The 21719-nt window shown below is 32.6% G+C and overlaps 1 protein-coding gene and 1 long non-coding RNA gene across 2 annotated transcripts in view; one reads left to right on the top strand and one right to left on the bottom strand.

The window, feature by feature from the left end:
• LOC122514102 (MAP/microtubule affinity-regulating kinase 3-like) overlaps positions 1–18434 on the bottom strand; it is a 55001-nt gene extending 36567 nt beyond the window's left edge. The window contains exons 1-3 of the mRNA XM_043630760.1: positions 18161–18434; positions 17964–18092; positions 11601–11767 (exon numbers count right to left, since the gene is read on the bottom strand). Coding sequence (XP_043486695.1) covers positions 11601–11767; positions 17964–18092; positions 18161–18178 — 314 coding nt within the window. The 5' untranslated portion in view covers positions 18179–18434. The remainder of the gene's footprint in view (positions 1–11600; positions 11768–17963; positions 18093–18160) is intronic.
• Positions 7171–15917, top strand: LOC122514105. Its single transcript, XR_006302944.1, has 2 exons — positions 7171–7264; positions 15390–15917. It is a non-coding gene; the product is annotated as an uncharacterized LOC122514105 (long non-coding RNA).
• Positions 18435–21719: the final 3285 nt, after the last annotated feature.

Genomic DNA, 21719 nt, shown 5'->3' with positions numbered 1-21719 from the left:
AGAACGTTGCAATGTGATTACGTTTTTAGTATATATTGTCTTTATTTTACTCGTTATTTTTTTAATATTAGCAAGGAACGTATACACCTAATAGAAAAATAAATTAGATAACAATAATTATTAATTGGATTAATAATTAGATAATTATAATAATTCATAAAAAATTGATATTTAATTTATGTAATAAATTATGTATGTTTTTCTGTGCGGTGTGATAAGGTTTATAGTGCATATTGCTTTTATTCTTTTCGTTATTTTTTAAATATTAACGAGATACGTGTACATTAAATAAAATAATGGCATAAATTTTTATTTATTTAATAATAAATTATCATATCAAGCTTGACTAGAGTGGTCATGAAGAAAGGCGAGTTATGTATGTGTGCGTGAAATACATTTCTATATGGTAATTGGGAATTTCTGATTGGTCACTTTACGTCCAAAATGGAAGACCAAAGATAATTAGCGAATCAGCGCTCTTTTCGTTTTGGGCCGTCGTGGAGATCGCACGGATACAACGTCGTCCCGTTAATCTCAGGTAATTAAAAAATATTTTCTAATGTAAATAATATTCCTATATACTAATAGATTCTTCTAGCAAATGACTTCCAAATGATATAATCGAAAGATTACGATAATGTCGAGGATAAAAAATATGTGCGTAGAAAAAAATTCCATGTACATTGGTATGCATTTTTCTATGCAATCATATATATATCTTGTTTTACAGCATATCGACATACAGCAGGATATCGACTTATAATGATCAATTTTTATTGTCTGGGTTAATAAAGTGTATATTTCGACAATTTTTATGTTCCTATATACTATTTTTAACTATTCGATATTTTTCTATAATAGATGGAAAAAATGCATAATCTCAAGCAGCTATATTGCACCCAACAGATGTCGCTACGGGAGGGGCGCCTCCATATTGGAAACCTGTCAACTGTGTATGTTCCAGCGTACTGCGTCATCTCGTTTAACTTAGGTAATTGAAAAGTATTTTACACCTTTCTATTATATACCAAACGATAGCTACACACAAGATTTTCATACGTGAGTGTTTTCAAAACGAAATATTGAAAAGTTCGAACGATATCTGTGACAATGTAACTTCGATATATCTCGACGTCCCGCCAAATCTCACCAATGTTACTTAACAATATTTCTTCTAATTTCCAGCTTTTTTCATGGTATCGATAATTACTACCATCTTTAATGATGCTCTAATTAATTATTTTTCATAATTATGTATTCAAAGATCGTATTTCGTATTGAATTCGATTCCTGTCACATACACACACATCCAATCATATATGCATAAGTATAGGTAGCTCGTACACATACACTCATATATTTGATTTTCTTTATATTGTACTAATGTAATCTTTTCTTTCTTTTTTTAGGTTACAGAGCATTAGCAGAGCCCAGCATGAATACATATACTCAGTCTAACAATTGTGTTTACTCTTTTTTATCTTCATATTCATCGAGGTAAGCGTTATTCTTTTTTTAACCCATATAGAAATGTATAGAAAGAGTGAGAATGAGAGGACAGAGAGAGAGAGAGAGAAAGAAAACAAAACATTCACCTACAAGCAACTATGAATGTGTATGTATATTTGTAGGAAATACTCGAGGTGAAAACAAAGAAAGACAGCCGAAAAGAAAATGTAAACATTCGAGCACCGAGCATTCGATACCTCTACGAGATATACGCAGAGAGATCTCCATTCCCCTTCCGTCCTTCAGCGAGTAAAGATCTAACGAACGTGACGTATTAAACTATTTATTGATTTTATTTCTAACGTTATCTAACGTTTAATACTTCTACATTCTAACATTAAATACTTTAAAAAGTTTCTCATTAGATAGAATAGTATAAAAAAGTTTTATTTTTTAGATTACTCTTTATTGAGTTATATATTATAACTTAAAAAATTTTCAATTATTATTTTAAATAACATTACATACTTTGTATGTAATATTATACATGTAGTGAGATTAAGGCAATTAATATTGCTTGAATTTATATTGATTCTTTATGATAAAATATCTTTGAAAGTGTGCAATGCCTTCAGGAATGATTTCAGGAAATATTGTAATATTTAATTGTATGTAATATAATTTTTAGTATGTTTCAGCTTTTCAGAGTTTTATTTAATTTTATTTTATTCATCGTCATCCTAAGGGTAGGATACCCATCCTGCAGTCATCAATGAAGACTAAAAGTAAGTATATTTTCCTATCAAACATTTCTATGATAATTTCAATGGTTTTTTATTGAGAAGATGATATTAATTGCTCTTTTTCTTTTTCTGTTTCAGAACATCATTGCAATCGAGCGCGTAGGCAATGAGGTACTCGTGTGTTGCATCGATAAAATAAAATATAAAAGAATCGGAAAGTAAAGTCAGTGTTGTACGCCGTATGTAAAAGTTTCGTTTGCTCGGTTAAGAAACTCCGTAAGTTTCTTTTATTCGGTTTAAAAGTGTGCTCATCGTCATCCTAAGGGTAGGATATCCATCGTGCATTCATCACTGAAGAATAAACGTAAGTCAATTTTTATATAAAACATTTTCTCAATAATTATAATAATGTTTTTGTATCAATGGTCTAAATAATCTTGTTTTTATTTTTGTTTCAGATCATCGTTGGAATAGTGTTACAATTTATTAATTAAATTCATTTGGAAATTCGTTTAACACTAGATTATTTCATCATTGTTTCATATACTATTTTTTAAAAACTTACAAAAATTGTTTGCATGAAGAAATGGGTAGAGGGGAGGAATTAATATTTACATATATTTCATTATGGTATTAAAAATCAATGTATATTTTAAAAAATAATATTAAAATTTATATATATGTAGCATATGTAGCAAAGAAATTTGATATGAGTCAAATTGGTTTATTGTTAGTCCATTAATCTAGTGTTAATTGAATTAACTGCATGTAATGCAGTTGTAGAATCAGTGTTAGTGCATTGTCATCGTCATCCTAAGGGTAGGAGACCCATCGTGCATTCATCGATGGAGATACAAAGTGAGTATATTTTTGTATTTAATAATTCAACATACATTTTAATTGTTTTCAGTAATAGTAATGATATTAATAGTATTGTTTTTTATTTCTATTTCAGATTGCAATCGTGCGCGAAGCAATATACGGGAGTGTTGTATCGATTGAATATAATTAAAATCACGGATTAGAAGCACGTTCGTTCGCTCATTTCAATTCGTTCGTGTTACGCGATTGTATTAGAAATTTTTCATATTAAATTAACTGCGACCAAAGCAGTAGTTGCATTAGATTTTGTTCGAGAAAAGTTGTATTTTTATTTTAAAACAGTCGCACAGACTGTTCGCGTATTAGAGTCAGTGCATCAATGAAGATTTTTTTACTTGCATTGACTGTGTGCAAAGCAGTCTTTGGAAGCAGTTGTAGAATCAGTGATCGGGCGTATAATAAATTAAAATCATACGCGAATTAGAATCAGTGTTGTTCGCCGTATAATAAAATTTCGGTTTCGCGATAAGAAACTCATCTATAGTTTCTTATTTTCGTTATTAACGTGTTATTAGATTCACGCGAGGTGCATCGCCATGGTGCAATTGAGCTTCATCCCATTGGAATGCATTGTAAGTATTCATTTTTATTAACATTTTATTCGTTTTTGTTTGATATGATTTTGGATCATGTTACATATAACTTATCATTTTGTTCTATTTTATTTTACAGATATAACAACGGACTTTCTACCTTATCAAAGATGCGGGATGAATTCTTCGATGGATCATCGATGGATCTTCGATGGATCATCGATGGATCTTCGATGGATCATCGATGGATCTTCGATGGATCTTCGATGGATCTTCGATGGATCTTCGATGGATCTTCGATGCATCTTCTCCTATACCATATTGAGGCATTCTTCGATGATGAGACTACAACACTTGCTGTGAAGTAGGAGTGTTTTGGAGCCATCGTAGAACTTCTTACGCAGTGAGTCAAAAAATTTAAAGTCCCTCCGGTACTCAATCATGCCGAGGATGAAAGGTCCTAATCGGCACGAGTTACTGGTTGTAATTATTTAAAAAAATTATTGACGAGCACATGAGTAATTTCTTTTTAGGAGTTACTCATGAAAATTGTATGTTGTAATGTATGTTGTATTGTATATTTTATGATATTAGTTCAGGATAGGTTTTCTTGTCTCACCGGTTATATTCATTTAATTAATAATGCAATTAATTATTGCACTTTCTTTTTTATTACGTGTTTTGTTTGTGGTTAGTAGTGGTGAAATCGAGCATTTATTTACTCGTTTTCGTCCAGAAAAGCATGTAATAAATGTCTTACATGCATTGCTTCGTACTTAGTTTATCTAATCGCGATTAATTGTAATATATCGATACTTTGATATTATAAATAAATGAGCAAGAAGACAAACTCATTCGCGACGGATAGATTCTAGCAGTTAAGTGGTGGCTCAAAGCCCAGTTCTTTTATTAGAACAGCCAACTTAATGAAAGGAGTCGTCCGAGGTTTTGAAAGATTTTAAAAGATATTTAAAGATATTAAAAGTCATTATTTATTAAATAAATTGTAGAGTCCTTAGCCGCTTAGATAAATTTCTATAAAAATGTATTTATATCTTATGTATTTATGTGTTTTTAATCATATTTTTTAGATTAGGATTTTCAGCTTCTAATATACTAATCTCCCGTTTCTCCCCCCTATACTTTCTGCGTTCTCATCTATACGTGTGCCCAGGTGCTACTCGTATGGGTGAGAAACGGTTAGTATAGGTTTAGTTTTAAGTTTTTCCCCTATTGGCGGCTGTCATTGTGCTAGTGGTTGCACGATGTACTTTACACCTGTATGTGCGTGTTAGGTAGTGTGTACTGTACATCGTTTCGTGATAATTTTTAATTAATGCATTATTTATCACTTAGAATACTACTTAGTATATCACACCTAGAGTTTAGGTGTGATATGAAAAATAAACGTGGTTGTATTTTTCTATTTAAATATATTAAATTTTTCTTATTTTTTTTCTCTTAATAAAATCGTTTTGAATAGTAGAGTCCCCACATTTATTTGTGGAAATATGACAATACTTGTATTATATTAGTATGCTGATATATACTAGTATGTACCAGTATTTTTGCTTTAGTCATGATTGCAATAATCATTAGCCTTGGCAGTCGATTACAGCATTGGTACGTACTCCCATAAGTTTAGAAAACACGCGTTTGAACTAGGGTGTCGGAGGTGCCCCGGGGCATGCTCTCTAGTTTAGGCTTTTGCACCCTGGTGGTATGTGAGAGAATCGTGGAGTGAGTGGGTGGGTATGCATGTATGTTTGCACTTTTTAAATACGGGTAATTGGCAGGCAGGTAGCATATTTCTCTGAGCGAGTGTGAAAACTTTAATTTTAAGTAGGTAGGATTCAGGATGGGCACTAGGCTTGCTTCCACTCCGGAGTGGAAATTCCGCCTCCTGGTTTATACAGATTTGTTACAAAAATTTTTTTTTTTTATTCATTCCATTATGCTTACTTTGTAAATTTATTTTGTAACTCTTCTGTAATTTTTATTATGTATCATGAGATTCAAAGGAATTTGCAACGATTTGAAAGATTCATTTCTATTTCGATTCTATCTCGAACGAGATAGAGTCGAACAAATTCGCAAATACTTTGATGAATTTGATACTTAGTTTTAAGTATTGTAACTAACACTTCGCACAATCGCGATTTTCTTAATTAGAAATATAACGAATAAATGAAATGAAAATATTGCAAGAAAATGCATAACATTTATTGCATTATTTATTTCAATTCTATTTTCTTACTTGAAATTAAAAGTGCGACGTGTTTTTAGGTCATCGATTAAAATGATCTGCTTGGACTTTCGATTAATTATACTCGTGTATATGTTAATGAACTCTAAGTTCATTGATAGTCCACGAGTTTGAATAGCTAACGGAAAATGTAAATTAATTTTGTAATAGTTGAGAATTAGAATCATCAAACAAAATACTAGTTAATTTGCAAAAAAAAGTATGAAAGATCTTGTCTTGCTTGCGCGTAGAAAATGTCCAAGGCAGTTTTCAGGGATGAAGAAAGAAGAGGCTAAATGCCGAAGAGGCTAATTGCCGAAGAGGCCCCCACTTAACTGTGGCTGAAGAGGGCAACTATATAATAACTATAGAGTTATTTTCAAAAGTTCAACAGCAAGTTTGAACTTTTCGAGAATAGCTCTCTAGTCATATTTTATATTTTATTATATTATTTTCTTGCTCGTCAGTAATTTGTAGTTGTAATTGGAGATGATGGACCATTCCATCTCCTTGAGACACCAAATTCGTGTCTGTATCGCCAAAAAGATGCACATGTGTTTAGTTAATTCGAGTCAATTATTTGAAAATTTTCGTATTATTAAATTTTGAAGTTTAAATAACGTTCGGTAAATATTACAGTAATTACTCTTTTCTTCTTTTGTATTTAGGATTTTTCACTATTGTAGTATTTTATTAAATTTGCAATTTTTTTTTTCTATATAATGCAGTTTTAAAATATTTCATAATAATTTTAATAGATATTATTTTTTTTATTAACCTAATATTTGTGTACTTTCCTTTTTATATATATATTCTTTTTTGTAAATGTAAAATCACGCGTTTAAATTTAATTTGATTGCAACAGTTAATAGAGATTTGATAGAAGTAAATAGAGAATTCAATTGAATAGTGCATCTGCGAATTGGGCGATTAATATGTCAGGCCAATGTATCACTTGATTGTATGATTGATATAGTTTTCTTCTTGTTACAGGTGATCATCGTTGGATTTAACAATACACTTTTGGGAATTTCTTCTATTTAATCGCCTTAAATGACTATTTTTAACAATATATGTTTAATTGCATTTCTGAAGGCACACACATGTTTATGCACTAAAAATTAAATATAATTTTAGAACATTCTATTAAAATATCTATCGAAGATATAATAATCTCTGAATTAGTTGTTATAGTTTTTCATCGTCGTTAATACCGTTTTATTAGATTCATAGGAGATGCATCACAATTGTGCCATTTAGTTTATGTGGTAATAGATTGTGTGACGATAATGAAAATAAGGGACATTCCTAGGGTCAAGGTCGGTTGCCGGGTGTTCTCTGTTGAGCGTGCACGAAGCCAATTAAGCAGTCGTAAACCTGATTAGCAGCGGAAGCAGTTTGGACCGAAAGAGGTATAGCTTGTATTCTGCTTTACTATGTTCTACTGTATGTGTGAGTGTGTGTGCGCTCGCCTGCACTTATAACGGCTCAAAGGATATACAGAGGCATAAGTACTGTACTTTAGTAAGTAACTGAGTGCTCCTACCCATTAACGTCTTGCGAGATAGATACTTTGCGATGTTATACTTTCATTTTCCCTCTCCATCCCTTTTTTTTTTCATGTCTTACAATTAGACGCAAAACATTACTGAAATACGTTGAATAGGAACTTATCCTAAATTATAACGGTTTACAGTTTTTTACTTAAATGTTCTTACTTCAATTAGTGTTTCTCTATTTAAGAAATTTCGTATTTAATTTTTAACGTAATTAAACGTGGCCAGGATGGTACGGTTCATTTGTTTTGGTATATAATTTAAATGTAATTAATTATGTATATAATTTGGGGAAAATTTGTAGAAGAATTATATATGATTTTTATTGGATTTTATATAATTGACCGAAATCTTGTATGCTTTAGTTTTTTGGATGTATTTATATCTGTTAAATATGATTACAATTAGTATAGCTTTGATATTATGAATTGTATATATTTGTACATGTATACAGATAATAAGTAGAGTATTAGTATAATAAGAATGTGTTAGCTACATTAAATAATTTGATTTTTTCCTGTCTAGACATTTAAATTGATGGGTGGAAGCGGTTTTAATTTATTAAGTACTCTTTTCTCTTTCTCTTTCTCTCTCTCTATTTTCGTTGTAATTAGCATTCGCAGAAAAAATGAAAGAGATACACTGCGTAGAGTTCTTATAAACTATTATTTTTATCATATCGAAATAATAGAAATCATTTAGAAAAATAATTGAAAAAACAAAAAAAAAAAAAAGAAAATACAAGAAGATTTTGATATTATCTTTTAAAATACGATAAAAACGTATACGTAGAAATCGTCTTGAACTTTTCTCGAAAAGTAAAACTACGTCTGGTATAACATTTGTTCACCCAACTTCCGACTTTTCCACTTTCCCAAAGAGCTCCTTCTTCCTTTTTGTAGTTCATAAAGACCCGATAAACTTCTTCGTTGGATTCCCAAAGAAATTGTAAGGGAGAAAGAAAGAGGAATAAGAGTAAGAGAGAAAGAGACAGGAATAGCATATATCGGAAAACTGTAATCTCGGTTCTTTCGAGATTCGCCGGAAGTCGATACCCTTGGGCATATCGAGGAGCGTTCGCTTTGTCCGACAAATAATGGAAGAGCAAACCGGAGGCGTTCGTTGGAATTAAAACGAAAGGTTCAAGATATTCGGTATGGTCCTTTACGATGAAAGAGAACTATAGCAAAGGACAATGCCTTCTTCCTTCTTACCTTCCTATCATTTTTTCTCATTTTTTTCCTTCCCCATTATTATTCATTTTTACATTCACAAAGTGATACAAGTAAGACCAAAAAATAAAAAGAAAGAACAAAAGAGAAAATAAAATCAAGATTAATAGAAATAAGTAGAATGATAAAGCAAAGTGATCAAAATAATTAGATAGAAATATTAGCTAGATTCATTTATTTGTAATAGAAATTCAATCAGATTACTGTTAATTCTTTATTTATTTTTTTTTTTATTTTTTTGAAAAATAATTTTTAAAGAAGTTTGATTTGATTTGTCTTAAATTGTATTTTAATTGGATTGTTTAAAAAAGAAAATGAATCAGATTCGTGTTAACTTTGTGAAAGTAAATTATGGAAAAAGAGATAAAGAGAAGTATAGTAATCGTCGATCCATGTGAAAACGATGAAGTTGAGTTGAAGGGGGGGAAAAGTACGGATCAATTATCCGCCTACCGAGGATCAGGATATTGGGTGCGTATCCTTATAAGAAAAAGACTGGCCCTTACCACAAAGGATGAAAAAAAAAGAATTCTTTTTATATATATATGTATACGTTCTTTGGAAGTTCGTACTCCTATATCGGAATAGGAAAATATCCAAAGGTCCCTTCTAATCTGGATCAGCACTTACGCTAGTCCTTCGCGAATAGACAGGAAGAAATTCGAAGGGTTCTACGAGACGTTTCTATTTCGTACGAATGATAGATCCGATTTCACGAGTCGAGAATGTTTCCTTTGAGTTTCGTAATTCGGAAAGGTGCTAAGGTACTAGGAGACATAAGTGGATTCTCCGAGGGTGATACGTATCATCGAAAATGATCTGTGATATATTATATTCCACTTCAAAAGATACCTCCTTTTTTTTCTTTTTTTTTCTATTATATCACTCGCGCATTAAATTAGATATTTTTCTTCTTAAGATTTATTTGCCTTTTCTTTATTTTTCTTTTTTTTTAGATCGGATTACATTAGTTCACGCGGTAGTACGTTGAAATAAAAATTATTTATCAAATTTTTACGTATCAAAGAACCACTTGAATTTCTGTTAAATAATTCGATTCCTATCATTTTGTTTTTGTTTTTTTTCATAAGATTGATGAATAATTATATATAACAATGTGATTAATCGAATTCAACTTTTATATAAATAAACAAATAAACGTGCAATCTTTCAAATAATAATTTTTCGAGTGGATCTAATCGTGCGAGGTATAACAAAAAGAAGAGAAAAGAAATGAAAAGAAAGGGGGAGATTTAGCGATCGTTGACTATGATTTTTTTTCTTTCTTTTCTTTTTTTTTTTTTGTTAAAAGCTCAAGCCCAGTAGAACCCTCACGAATTTGAACGTGAGAGACGATCTATCACCATCATCCGAGATTGAGAGTTTGCACTTTCGACGCGGAAGCAAACTACCCGACGGGTGTATCGCATATTGTGTTGCTGCCTGCTTTATATTCGCAAATCTCTTTTGAACGGCGACGTTCAACTCTCGGCCTCGTTCAAGCGTCACGTGTTCCTTTTATTACGGGATCGTTTGCTGCAGAGGCTACAACTTCGAACCCCCTACCGGTGTTTTATAAACGCCCCTGAAAATTTCCTCTTACCGTATTTCCTCAACTCTTTTACCTTATCTTTTTACTTCAACTACGCGAGACGGGAAAAAATATTTCACCAAAAGAAAAACGATTGCCATCGCGAATTATAATCGAGGATGAATCATATTTTTATTACTTTTTTTTTTTAATTTATGCGTCAATTAATAATTAAGTAATGAATCAAGAATTTGTTTGATGCAACGTAAACTTCGTAAGTTGAAATAATTTGTAAAAAAGGATTGTTCGTAGAATAGGAATTCAATTTCATTCGATACTTTAGATAATACAATATATATATATTGATACGTGAAAGAGGAAGAGATAAATATAAAATATGAGAATATACGGTTTTTTATTCTCTCTTCTGTGTCGTTTATTAAATACCATTCAATAAAAATGTCGTCACAAATATACATATGCATATTTATTAAAGGAGAAGATCTCAAGACGAGTGGCAGCTGTTGGCGAGTACATATATACATAAGTAATAGTTGGTAGAGTATGGTAATGACCGATTACATAGGTTTTCTACGTGTCACTAAAACTAACCAGCATGGAAACGAAGAAGCTAGTTCTCTTCTCAGCACGATGAGTAATAAACTGTTTTCTCAACGCATCACGTACGGTAATTAACGGTCGTTAAAATCCCCTCGCTTTGGAAAATGTAGAATGAGATATATGAAACTCGTGTTGCATCTTTTATGCTCGCTGATAGTTTACACCTTCTTCTAGGTGTTTGACACTGCGTGGGTAATCGTCCTACGTATATATAAACGCTCAAGTATATACTTTAACTCTTTCCTACTTTCCTAACTCAATGTAAAAATATATATATATATATATATTGCATTTCAACAATATTTCTTGATACTGTCTTTTAGAATTGTTGTTATTTTTTGTTGTTATTCAATGTGTATAAGATTTTTAGATAATTTGAATTTATTATTGAATATGTAATAAATTTGTACTATGATAGTTCATTAATAGTATCATTAATACCATAGGTAATAGTGTTTATTTTATTATTAGAAAAATGTGTAAAAGTTAGTAGTTTAAGGATATGCGTATATGGGATATATGAAAGTACGAACACATGGTGGATCGATGATGATACTATATGCTACAAAGGTATATCGAAAAGGCTAGACGATGCGTCAGACCGAAGAATTAAATATTTGATCAGTTACTCGAAATAGGATAGATGAGAACTGACGGTGGTACATCAAAACGGGATTATTATTCGTAGATGGAAATATACATATCTACATAGACTTACACATTTACTATATAGATAAACATATATATGTATGTATATAGATAGGAGGTTGGTAGAAAATAAATAATTCTCTTTGCCTACACCACTCACCGATGAACGATTCCCCTGGAGTGCATGTGTTTCAACGCAGAAACCAGCTGTCTGGCGTAAAGCTTCGCGGTCATCTCATCGAGCATGCCACTTGGTTGTTGCTTAATGTGGGTGCATAGGTCGCCACCGGTTGCAAGTTCCATCACGAGGTAGTATACCGATCCATACTGCGAATATGTTACAAATTACTATAACGTTGACGTTATACGACAACCTCTCTTTGCGACACCTTTGGAACAAGACCAAAACCAAGAATGATAAGATTTACCAGCTTGCAAGATCGTTCCAAACCACTGACACTTTTACTTACACAAACACACGTCTTCTATTCTATGGAAATTTATTATACTGGGTAAGGTATTTGAATAACTCGATTAATATTGATCATTAAAAAATAATCGAACGATATAAACTTGGTTTCGAGAATGATCTAATTTTGTAAAGGAAATATCGGATATTTATTAAGATTAAAATTTGATTTCTATTGTCACGATATCATAAAATAGATAAATAACAATTTGTTTCTTTCTGTCGATTATAAAACATAAATCTTGAAAGTATTTTTACATTGAACAAATACTTATTTGTAAGAGGAAAACTTGAAGAATAGTGAGATTCAATTTATCCAGAAATATATCTACATAATATAAACCAAGATTCGTATCGCGACCGCCCGCCCGCCCACTTTCTCAATACATTCGATAAAAAGTTGTAAGAAGGATGTTGAGGGAATAAAATGTTGGCTTAGAATACCATGGACTGTTGTAAGTCTCTTTCTTTCTTTCTCTCATTAGAAAGTCAATTTCACCGTAGAGAGAACGATTTCTCATTCCACTTGGCAAGTACATACTTCATACATCTTTCTATTTTGGCAAGTTCACAAAAACGTTTCTTCTTTCTTTCGGCGTTGAGCCGAGAAAAGACTGCACATCTTTCGCATATGTGCTGAGAAAAAAAAAAGTTAGAAAAAGGGAGAAAGAGAGATAGATATAGTCTCCTATGGGATTCTCGGTACTTCTCAGTAAAGCTCGTATACTCGCGTGCGTGCCATTTAAATCGAGCGGATAGAATTTATGGACACAAATTGAATCGTATACCATGGTCATATATCTTACGGTTTCGACGTAATCCGATTAAACCCGCCGCGATCCCAATGAGAATGAAACACCCTTGCGTCACTATGCTTTATCGAAAACCAATCATTATCGAATATCTTTTTAAAAGGAACGAACAACTATTTTTATTATATTATTTTGCAAAGTTCAAGAAATTTCGATTCAGTTTATTTAAAGTATAATTAATTAAAAATCATATTATTTTTATTCTCGAATTTGTTTTTCTTTTTTCTTTTTTTCTGATAAATCAAGATTTAATAGAGATCACATAAAAATATTTTTCAATGATAATTCGACCGATTATTTTTCCCGAGTGTTAAAAAACGTTTAAAAGCGTTTGGGGGAGTTTTTTTCTTCTTTTTCATTTCATTTTTTTTGTTATTTTTCAATAGAGACCCTTTGAAAATATTCGATTTCCCTGTCGAACAAAACTCGTTCAGCCGAGAACGCATGCGTTATTGTTTTCTCTACCTTTTATCAGAATGATCGATCGTGTCGTGCTCGTTCTTTCGGATAAAACAGACTCGACAGTCTCGTTTGATGAATCGACTCGCAATATCGTAAACAATATAAAGTCATACGATTGCAAATTGTGTTGTTTGCAATACGACTAATGATCGGACTTTTGTAATTTTATTTATCTCGAAGTTTAACTGATTAACATTTTCTTTTTTTGAATCATTGCTCAACGTACAATTAAAATAAATTCGAATAATTAAATAAGTCAATAATTAAAATAAAGTACACGTTATATTTACCGTTTATCTGTGTATGCATGCCTAATTATTCATTCAACATAACGAAATGCATGAGATTTCATTTTACAAATAAAAATATATAATTTTTGTACTCATCTATATAATATATTTCAAGATTGAAATCTATAGAAATATCACTGCTGATCGGTACCCATAAAATAAGAAAATATGGGAAAATGTGTATACTTTACGAGGTGCATGCAGACACAGATGTTGCGAAGGATTGAAAAAAATGAATATCTAAAGAAAACGAGAGAAAGAGAGAGGGAGAAAGAAAGAGAGATAGGTAACAATTTCGAACCCCTACCAATTTATTTCTCTTCTAATAAAGATTACAACGTGAAAATAAGATATTTAAATATTGCATCAATAAAATATAAATTTTATCCAATTTGCCAGTAACGTATCATTTCGTGTAACACGTGTGAATGATAGACACATAAATACATGAAAACAAAAAATGTATTTCTTACTTTATTTAAATCATATATATTTGTATCTTTTTGTTATCTTGGATGGAATCGCGTTTGATCTTTCCTACATCTCGTTTTTCTCGATTTTTCTCGATTTTTCTCGTTTTCTCTCAAATTTCAACGTGTGTTACGTCCCGTCGATACACGCCTAAGGGTATACAACGTCGACGAAATCTAATTAATTTTCGGAAACTGACCTCCCTGTCCAGAATCCTGTCGAGTTTGCGTTATATTACCCTCGTAATATTGAATTACCTATCTCGGCGAATAACATTGACGTTCGCATTCATCAGGAATTTCATATGACGAATAATTCACCATTGAAGAGAACTTTTTTCTACGGACGTAGATCATTAATCTTTTTCCCTCTATCTATTTCTTTTTCTTTTGTTGGAAAATAAAAAAGAAGAACGAAAAAAAAAGGGATGGAGAAATCGCCAAGAGAAACGGAATTTTTGGATACGTGATACAGATATTGTAAACGTTATACGATGTTTTTTAATCACGCGAACGGTATATATATACACGTGACTTTATTTTACAAATCTAATCTTTTATATTATTTTTATTCGTTCCGTGCTATTATTTTTTATTAATGGAGATAAAATGTGTTTACAAGTTCGAGATAGATATTCTTAATAGAATAAAAACAGTAACGTTCGAATGTGAACACCCCCTGAGGCGTGAGAGAGAGAGAGAGAGAGGGAGATGTATACATAAACAAAACATTGAACAAATTATCGATTAGTTTAACCTGTCTTTATCCTCTCCTTCTTAGTCGTCATTCTTCTTACCTTCCGATCAATCGTATATACACGTGCTCCCGCTTATACATTTTTCGTGTCGTACATTTATTTAAATCATTTATCTTTTTTATTTTATATCGTTGTTTTTTTCTAATATTCTAAAACGATCAGTCAGTTTATGTACTTTTAATAAGAACGTTAGACAGTCGATATTTTCCGGAATGTTATTATTTGAGTGTTATATTTTTATAATATAGAGTAAGCTTAATTAGAAGATACGTTATAAAAATACACATGTCATAGCGTGATATAAGCATGCATCCGTAAGACGAGTCAAAGATGCACCAGTAATGACACGTCGAATTTGTATTCTGAATTGACAAGCTCGATACTACATAAAGAAGAGAAGAACGTTCACTGTTGTTATTAACCATGCTGCATATGTACCCCTTACGCTTGCTTTTTTAATCTCTACTGCTTTGCTTCCGATCTTTCTCATCCCCTCTCTCTCTCTCTCACTCTCTCTTTTTCTCTCTCCTCATCCTCCTTCACCTTTTGACCCCTTCCGAATGAAAGAGCTCACGAGGCAGCTTTTTTCTTTTTACTCTTTCCTTCCACTCTCACTCTCACTCTCACTCTCTCTCTCTTTCTCTTTCTCTCAGTCATTCACTCACTTTGTTGGACCCTCGACTTTCAGGGTAGCAGCAGCAGATGTAGCTTCCCATGGTAGTACGAGCAGGGGTTGTTACTCGTCGAAAGGGTTTCCATCGAAGTTCACGAGTAAGAGAGAAGGTAGTGACAGAAAGAATGAGAGAGAAGGAGAGGGAAATTGCAAGAGTACGTATATGTGTATATTAAAAAGAGAGATAGGAGAAAAGAGTGTGTTAGTAAGTGACTGGGAGATATAGAACGTGTATGTTAGTAAGTAACAGAAAGAGAGAGAGAGGGAATATGTGTGTTAGTAATTGATAGAAAGAGTGAGTATATGTGTAATGTAAAAAAAAAAAAGAATGTTAGTAAGTGACAGAGAATGGGAGTATGTGTTAGTAAATTACAGAGAGATATAGAACATATATAAGAGAGAAAAAGAGAGTGAATGTGTAATGTAAAAGCAAAGGAAAGAGAGTACGTGTAAATGTGCATCTATGTGCATATATATGTGTGTTAGTAAGTGGTAGAGATATAGATAGAACGTACGTAAAAGTAAGCGAGTGAATATGTAATGTAAAAGAAAAAGTAAAAGAGACAGAGAAAGAGAGAGAGTGGGGTTGGCGGGGTGGAAGGAGGCTTGGCACCCTTTGCACCCGCAACGAGCAAAGGGCTGGAATATTCTTTTAATTACGGAGGTAATTTCCGCGAGGTTCGCTGCAACGCGGTCAAACAATGCGCTTAGCCCTTACTCCAGGAATGAACGAATCGTAAGCCTGGTTTGCGACAGGGCCCATGGATAACGAACACCGCTCACGGTTTTTCGCCCCTGAGCTTGCGATAAAAAGGCCTGTTTCTAACCCCCATCTCTTCCCCTCCCATATTTCTCTCTCTTTCTCTCTCTCTCACTCACCCTATTTCTCTTTTAGCTTTTTTCTTTTTCAATTCTACTCGTGTGCAAAAATGCAGTAGCGTGCCACGCCTGTTTCGATGTTATTTCTTTTTCTCTCTCTCTCTCTCTGGTCGTCTATTCTTCGTGAAAATTTTCCTTCGTTTTTTCTTGTATATTTTTATTTGTCAGGACCTCTGCTCGAAATACCTAAACATTTTTTTACTTCTCTTCTTTTTTTTTGTTCTTGAGCAAGAATGGGGTTGGTCGATCGGTTCAGAGAGAAAAACAAAAGTTTTTAATTACTCGCGATGTTGTTCGCGGGGAGGGGGGGGGAGTTTAATTTTTCTTTTTTTCTTGGACGGTTGGAAAGATTGCGTTGAAAGAATTTAATTAATCTTTGATAAATTTATCGAATGGCATGGAATAGGAATAAGCACGAGAGCATTCCCACAAATCGCATAATAGTTTTTTCTACGATGGATACGAACGGATAATTGAATTTTTTCTTATCTAAATAAAATTGTATACAACGCTATATGGGAAATGCAAACGCAGGTATACTTCAATTTGTTATTTAAAAAATGTGATAAACGACGGTGTAAAAATATTAATCAAGTTTTTCATTTAATGGCTGTTAAAACTATCTTTTAGTATTATTAGTTACTAATCGAAACTCTTTACTGTAAGATTTAAACGAGATCGTATTTTAAGATAGAAAATAATCACGAAAAAGAAAGAAAGAGAGAGAGAGAGAGATTTGCACATTAGCTGATCGACATGTAAAAACGTCGGAAAAGGTATAAAAGAGAAGAGGTACGAGTGTACTTTAAATGGTAGTTAGAAAACAGGTTCTCGATCGTAATTACCGTCGCGCGTCGGCCCTCTCGAATATCATTACTCTATTTAAGCGACGAAGAAGCAGGAAGCGTGATGGTGACTTAATTAACGCGCGCGCGCGTCAAAGTAACTCGATTTCCAGGTACACGAGAGCTTACACATAAATGTACATATATATAATGAATGTAAGTACAGGTAGTTTGAGCGACCTAAACTCTCGTAGACAGTTTAACGCGTCGAGAAGATGGTTAAAGCGAGATGCTTGTTCTTTTATAAGAATAAAATTACCAATTATAACGAGACGATATCATTTTAATCTAACAAATTTACACATTTATATATATATGTGAACAAATAAATAATGTGTGCCTGTAATTACGAAACTGATCGTGATACGAAATATTGAAAATATTTGTTAATATATTTGAATTATTATTCACACACACACACATATGTATATGTAATTTTATTTAATAATGATAAGGTAATATAAAAAGTCGTATGAAAGGAGCGTCCCGCAACACTCGAAAAGTGTTTTCCATTTTGAATCACCCTTACCCCGAGAGGTTTATAAATTCAGTTAAATGGCACGTTTAATTAAAGCCAGAAAGATGGATCATCCCTCTTGGGTGGCGTTAACTGGCTCCGCGGCTGGCGAAATTTTAGGAGGCTACCGATTTGTCATAGAGTTCTGACGAGATAGAATGAAAGAGAGAGAGAGAAAGAAAGAGAGAGAGAGAGAAGGGACAAGAGATAAAGCGAGAAAGAAAAAGGGTCTCTAAAGTTTAGCAGCACGTGTCACGAAGTTACACACTATATACCATAGTATCCAACTAACGAACTAACATTTAAAACGACCTGTTAATTATCACAGTATCTTCGAAATCTAATCACCTGAATCGTTTCGTAGAGCCTGACGATGCTTGGATGATGCAACATCGAAAGTAATTTAGCTTCTCGAGTTAAATTTTTCACTATGTAATCCTGTCTGCCATGTTGCGTGTCGATTATCTTTACTGCCACCTGAAAAAAAACAAAAAAAAAATTAATAATTGTTTCTTCTCTCGAAAAAGATGCTTCTTTATTCTTACTATTATAACTTTTATCATCAATGTTAATTGCAAACTATTTGCTTGAGAGATAATCGTATCATCCTGTTGTATTAACCCTATTTCGTACAAAAATAGGTTGCAATATTATTCCTCTATATTTCCCAAGAGCTTTTGAGATCAATCGCTTAACTATTATCTCTCTCTCACTCTCTCTCTCTCTCTCTTTCTCTCTGTATCTTTATCGTCGAATTGGCGGAGAGTATCAAACACCTTCAATATGCCTTTATGAAAGGCACATCGAGCCACTTTCTAAACACGATAGAGCGAATACCTTGGGATTCGTATATGTTAAGATGAGTTTAGTATGACGGAGATAGATGAAGAGAGAAAGAGAAAGAGAAAGAGAGAGAGGGAGGGAGAGGAATAGGGGGAGAAATAGAAGAGGAAATAGTGGGGGTTGGGAGGGGGGTAAAAAGGAAGCTGCCAAGTCGCTCGTCCCTTTGATCCATGTTAAGGGCTTGAGGCGGTAATTCGTGCTAGGCAAAGCGATCGAAACGATGGACTTTGTGGCTCGTCACCTGTCTCTCTCTCTCTCCAACTTTCTATCTATCTATCTATCTATGTCTATATCTATCTATCCATCTATCTCTCTCTCTCTCTCTCTCTCAACGCTCCATCGGTTTCATGCTAAGGGAGGAAAGCGTAACGATGGATTATATTGGACGGTTTGGGATTATGCGCATGCCGGAATGCAAATTAAGCCTGTGGCTCTGCTACCTTCGAACTATTCGAGAGAGAGACTAATTGTCTGAGAGAAAGGGACAGAGAGTGATACCTATACGTATGTTGGACTTTGCTAAAGTTCTATTACATTTCACGTTAAAATGATTATTATTAATTCGAGTAGTGATTATCGTTTATCTAAAGGATCATCTAATCATCGTTTATTTTTATCCATCTTTATCGTTAATTTGATATTTTTAATCGTAATATATTATAATATTTTACATATAGATCTCAGATAAATGTAATGAGAAATAAGTAAAATAACGTTGAAAATTTGTTCCCATATCTCATAGAAAAGAATATTAAATACCAAGAAAAAGAAGGAACTTTCTTTGATGCATGATCAAAACTTTTCGCAACTACCAACGAAGAAAATCTTATGATAAATTGATAAGTCGATATACGTTGAAGTACTTTACGCTTCAATGCAATATATATATTATATAAATGTATATGTATATGTATATATATAGTTAAAAACCATAACGATTTCAATACCTAAACCACTAGAGAGTTAGAAGAGTTCTTTTTAAAGAAAACTTTTATTTCGCATTATCAAAGTTTTTGAAGGAACACGAGGACGCGTTAACGTTATTCCACAGGACGACCCAACCAAAGTTATCGATCATACATGGATCATTACCTAAAAACGTTTCTCTCTCTCTCTCTCTCTTTCTTTCTTTCTTTCTTTCTTTCTTTTTTTTACACTCTCACACATTCTCTTTTCTCTCGTGTAGGCGTTAAAGCCAAGCCAAGCTGGTGGAAACGATATCTTTCCTGTCAGAGACACGAAACGGACGTCGTATACTGAAATGGCGTTGATTTTTCAATAGCTTCGATCTTCTCTCTCTCTCTTTCTTACTTTTTCTTTATTTTTTTTTTTTTATATTTTTTATCACTATTTTAAAATAATATTCTAATATCCATAAATAGTCAACGTTATCGACTATGAAAGAGAATTTCTTTATATAGATATTAAACATTGAAAAAGATCTTTATTTATATATTCTTTAGTATATTAATTATAATTTAATAATATCTTATAGCGTCATAGTAATAAATATATATATATACTATTTTATTTAAATATATACTTTGTAAAGAGGTTAATTATTATTAACGAATAATCAATAGGTTTTATGTAAGATACGATAATATTATACTTAATTGTACATTTGTAATTTGTTATATACATAAAATATTGTTAATATAATATATTTTATTCAGGATTATAATGAAATTAAATTCGAGCTTATATTGAATAGAATAGAATAGAATAGGATAAAAATTTGTGGTTGTTTATTTGAATCGAATGTGTAAGGAATGATGGTGGGTTTATAGGGTGCCGTTGAGTTTCATAGCACGCGTTTCGTTTCAGAAACGAACGAACGGTTGTGTCTGGAATTTTATGTCCTCGAGGTTCCAGGTCTCGGGAGCACCGACAGCAGATCGCATATCATTAGCGGTGGAGGAGGCTACGCGTATCCCTTTGATCTTCCTCCGCCGCTTTCCAACTGTGGAAGAAGGAAAAGGGAAAGGGAAGAGAGAGAGAGAAAGAGAAGAAAAATAGGAAGAGGAAAGTATACGCGTGTTCTCTTCATAAGTAACAAAGAGAGAGAGAGAGAGAATGAGAGGGGAGGAAATAAATAATAAGTAAAAAAAAAAGAGTAAATAAAATTAAAAGAGAAAAAGAGAGAGAATTAATATAAGAGTAAAGAAAATAATTTAAATAGAAAGAGAGGGAGGGAGAAAAAGAATAATAAGACGGAGAATAATACATATAAAGAGGGAGCGAAGTATGGTAGGATGTGTTGTGCGTATAGCTAAAGGTATGCCTGACAGCCTCCCCAAATGATTTGTGGCGCCCTTCGCCAGATACAAGATACTAATTCTTCGGATGCTGTCAGTCGTCGAGCTACCGTTCGCCACCGCCGATTCTCTTTCTATCTCTTTCTTTCTTTCCTTTTTCATCTCTATCCTTCACCTTTCTCTTTCTCTCCCTCTCCCTCTCTCTCTTTCCATCTCTATTCAAGCATCTTCTCTTACATATACATTTAGTTACAACTTAGTTGAGAAGAACGATCGTTTATTATTCTTCTTCTTCTTCCTCTTCTTCTTCTTCTTTTTCTTTTTCTTGTTCTTCTTCTTCTTCTTCTTCTTCTTGATCGTTTCTTATTCCTGGACTCCTCTTCTTCTCCTTTTAAAGGAGTACTTACAAAGTTAGTTTTCTAACGAACATGAATAGTATCATGAATGTTAGAAATGTCAGTGGAACGAGCCTAACTCGATTGCAAGGAAGAACAGAAGACAGTCTCCAACGATAGATTACGTTTTACACGTCTCATTGATACTAAACTACATACATATGTATATCCAGTGTGATTCTAGTTAGTCAAACCGGATGAAGACATCACACGCCTACGCATTTCGTCTAAACATACTTATACAAGACCGATCATTACTACGCCTACGATTGAAATTTTATCGATCGGTATGATTTCGAACCTATAATACAATTTTTTCTTCTTTTCTACGGTTTCATATGGAAAAGAAATAAAGAAAAACGAAATGTTTCGAAGAAATTGTATTCGATCGTTTCTATTCTTGTCAAAAATTTAGGTCTCTGTTTATTTATTAGTTACATTGATCTATTTTAACTTCTTCAACAAGTTTTTATAGATAAATTATCAGTTGTATACGTAACGTAATATTATAATGATTAATTAGAAAATATCTGATATGATATCGCAAAAGAAAAAGAAAAAGAAGAAGAAAAAAGAAATGAAAAAGAAGGGAAATAATCTTAGGTAAT

Source organism: Polistes fuscatus, unplaced genomic scaffold (genome assembly GCF_010416935.1).
Source record: "Polistes fuscatus isolate 324 unplaced genomic scaffold, CU_Pfus_HIC Scaffold14, whole genome shotgun sequence".
Classification (NCBI taxonomy): domain Eukaryota; kingdom Metazoa; phylum Arthropoda; class Insecta; order Hymenoptera; family Vespidae; genus Polistes; species Polistes fuscatus.
Note: the sequence above shows the minus strand (reverse complement) of the source record. Positions and strands in the feature narration are given on the sequence as shown.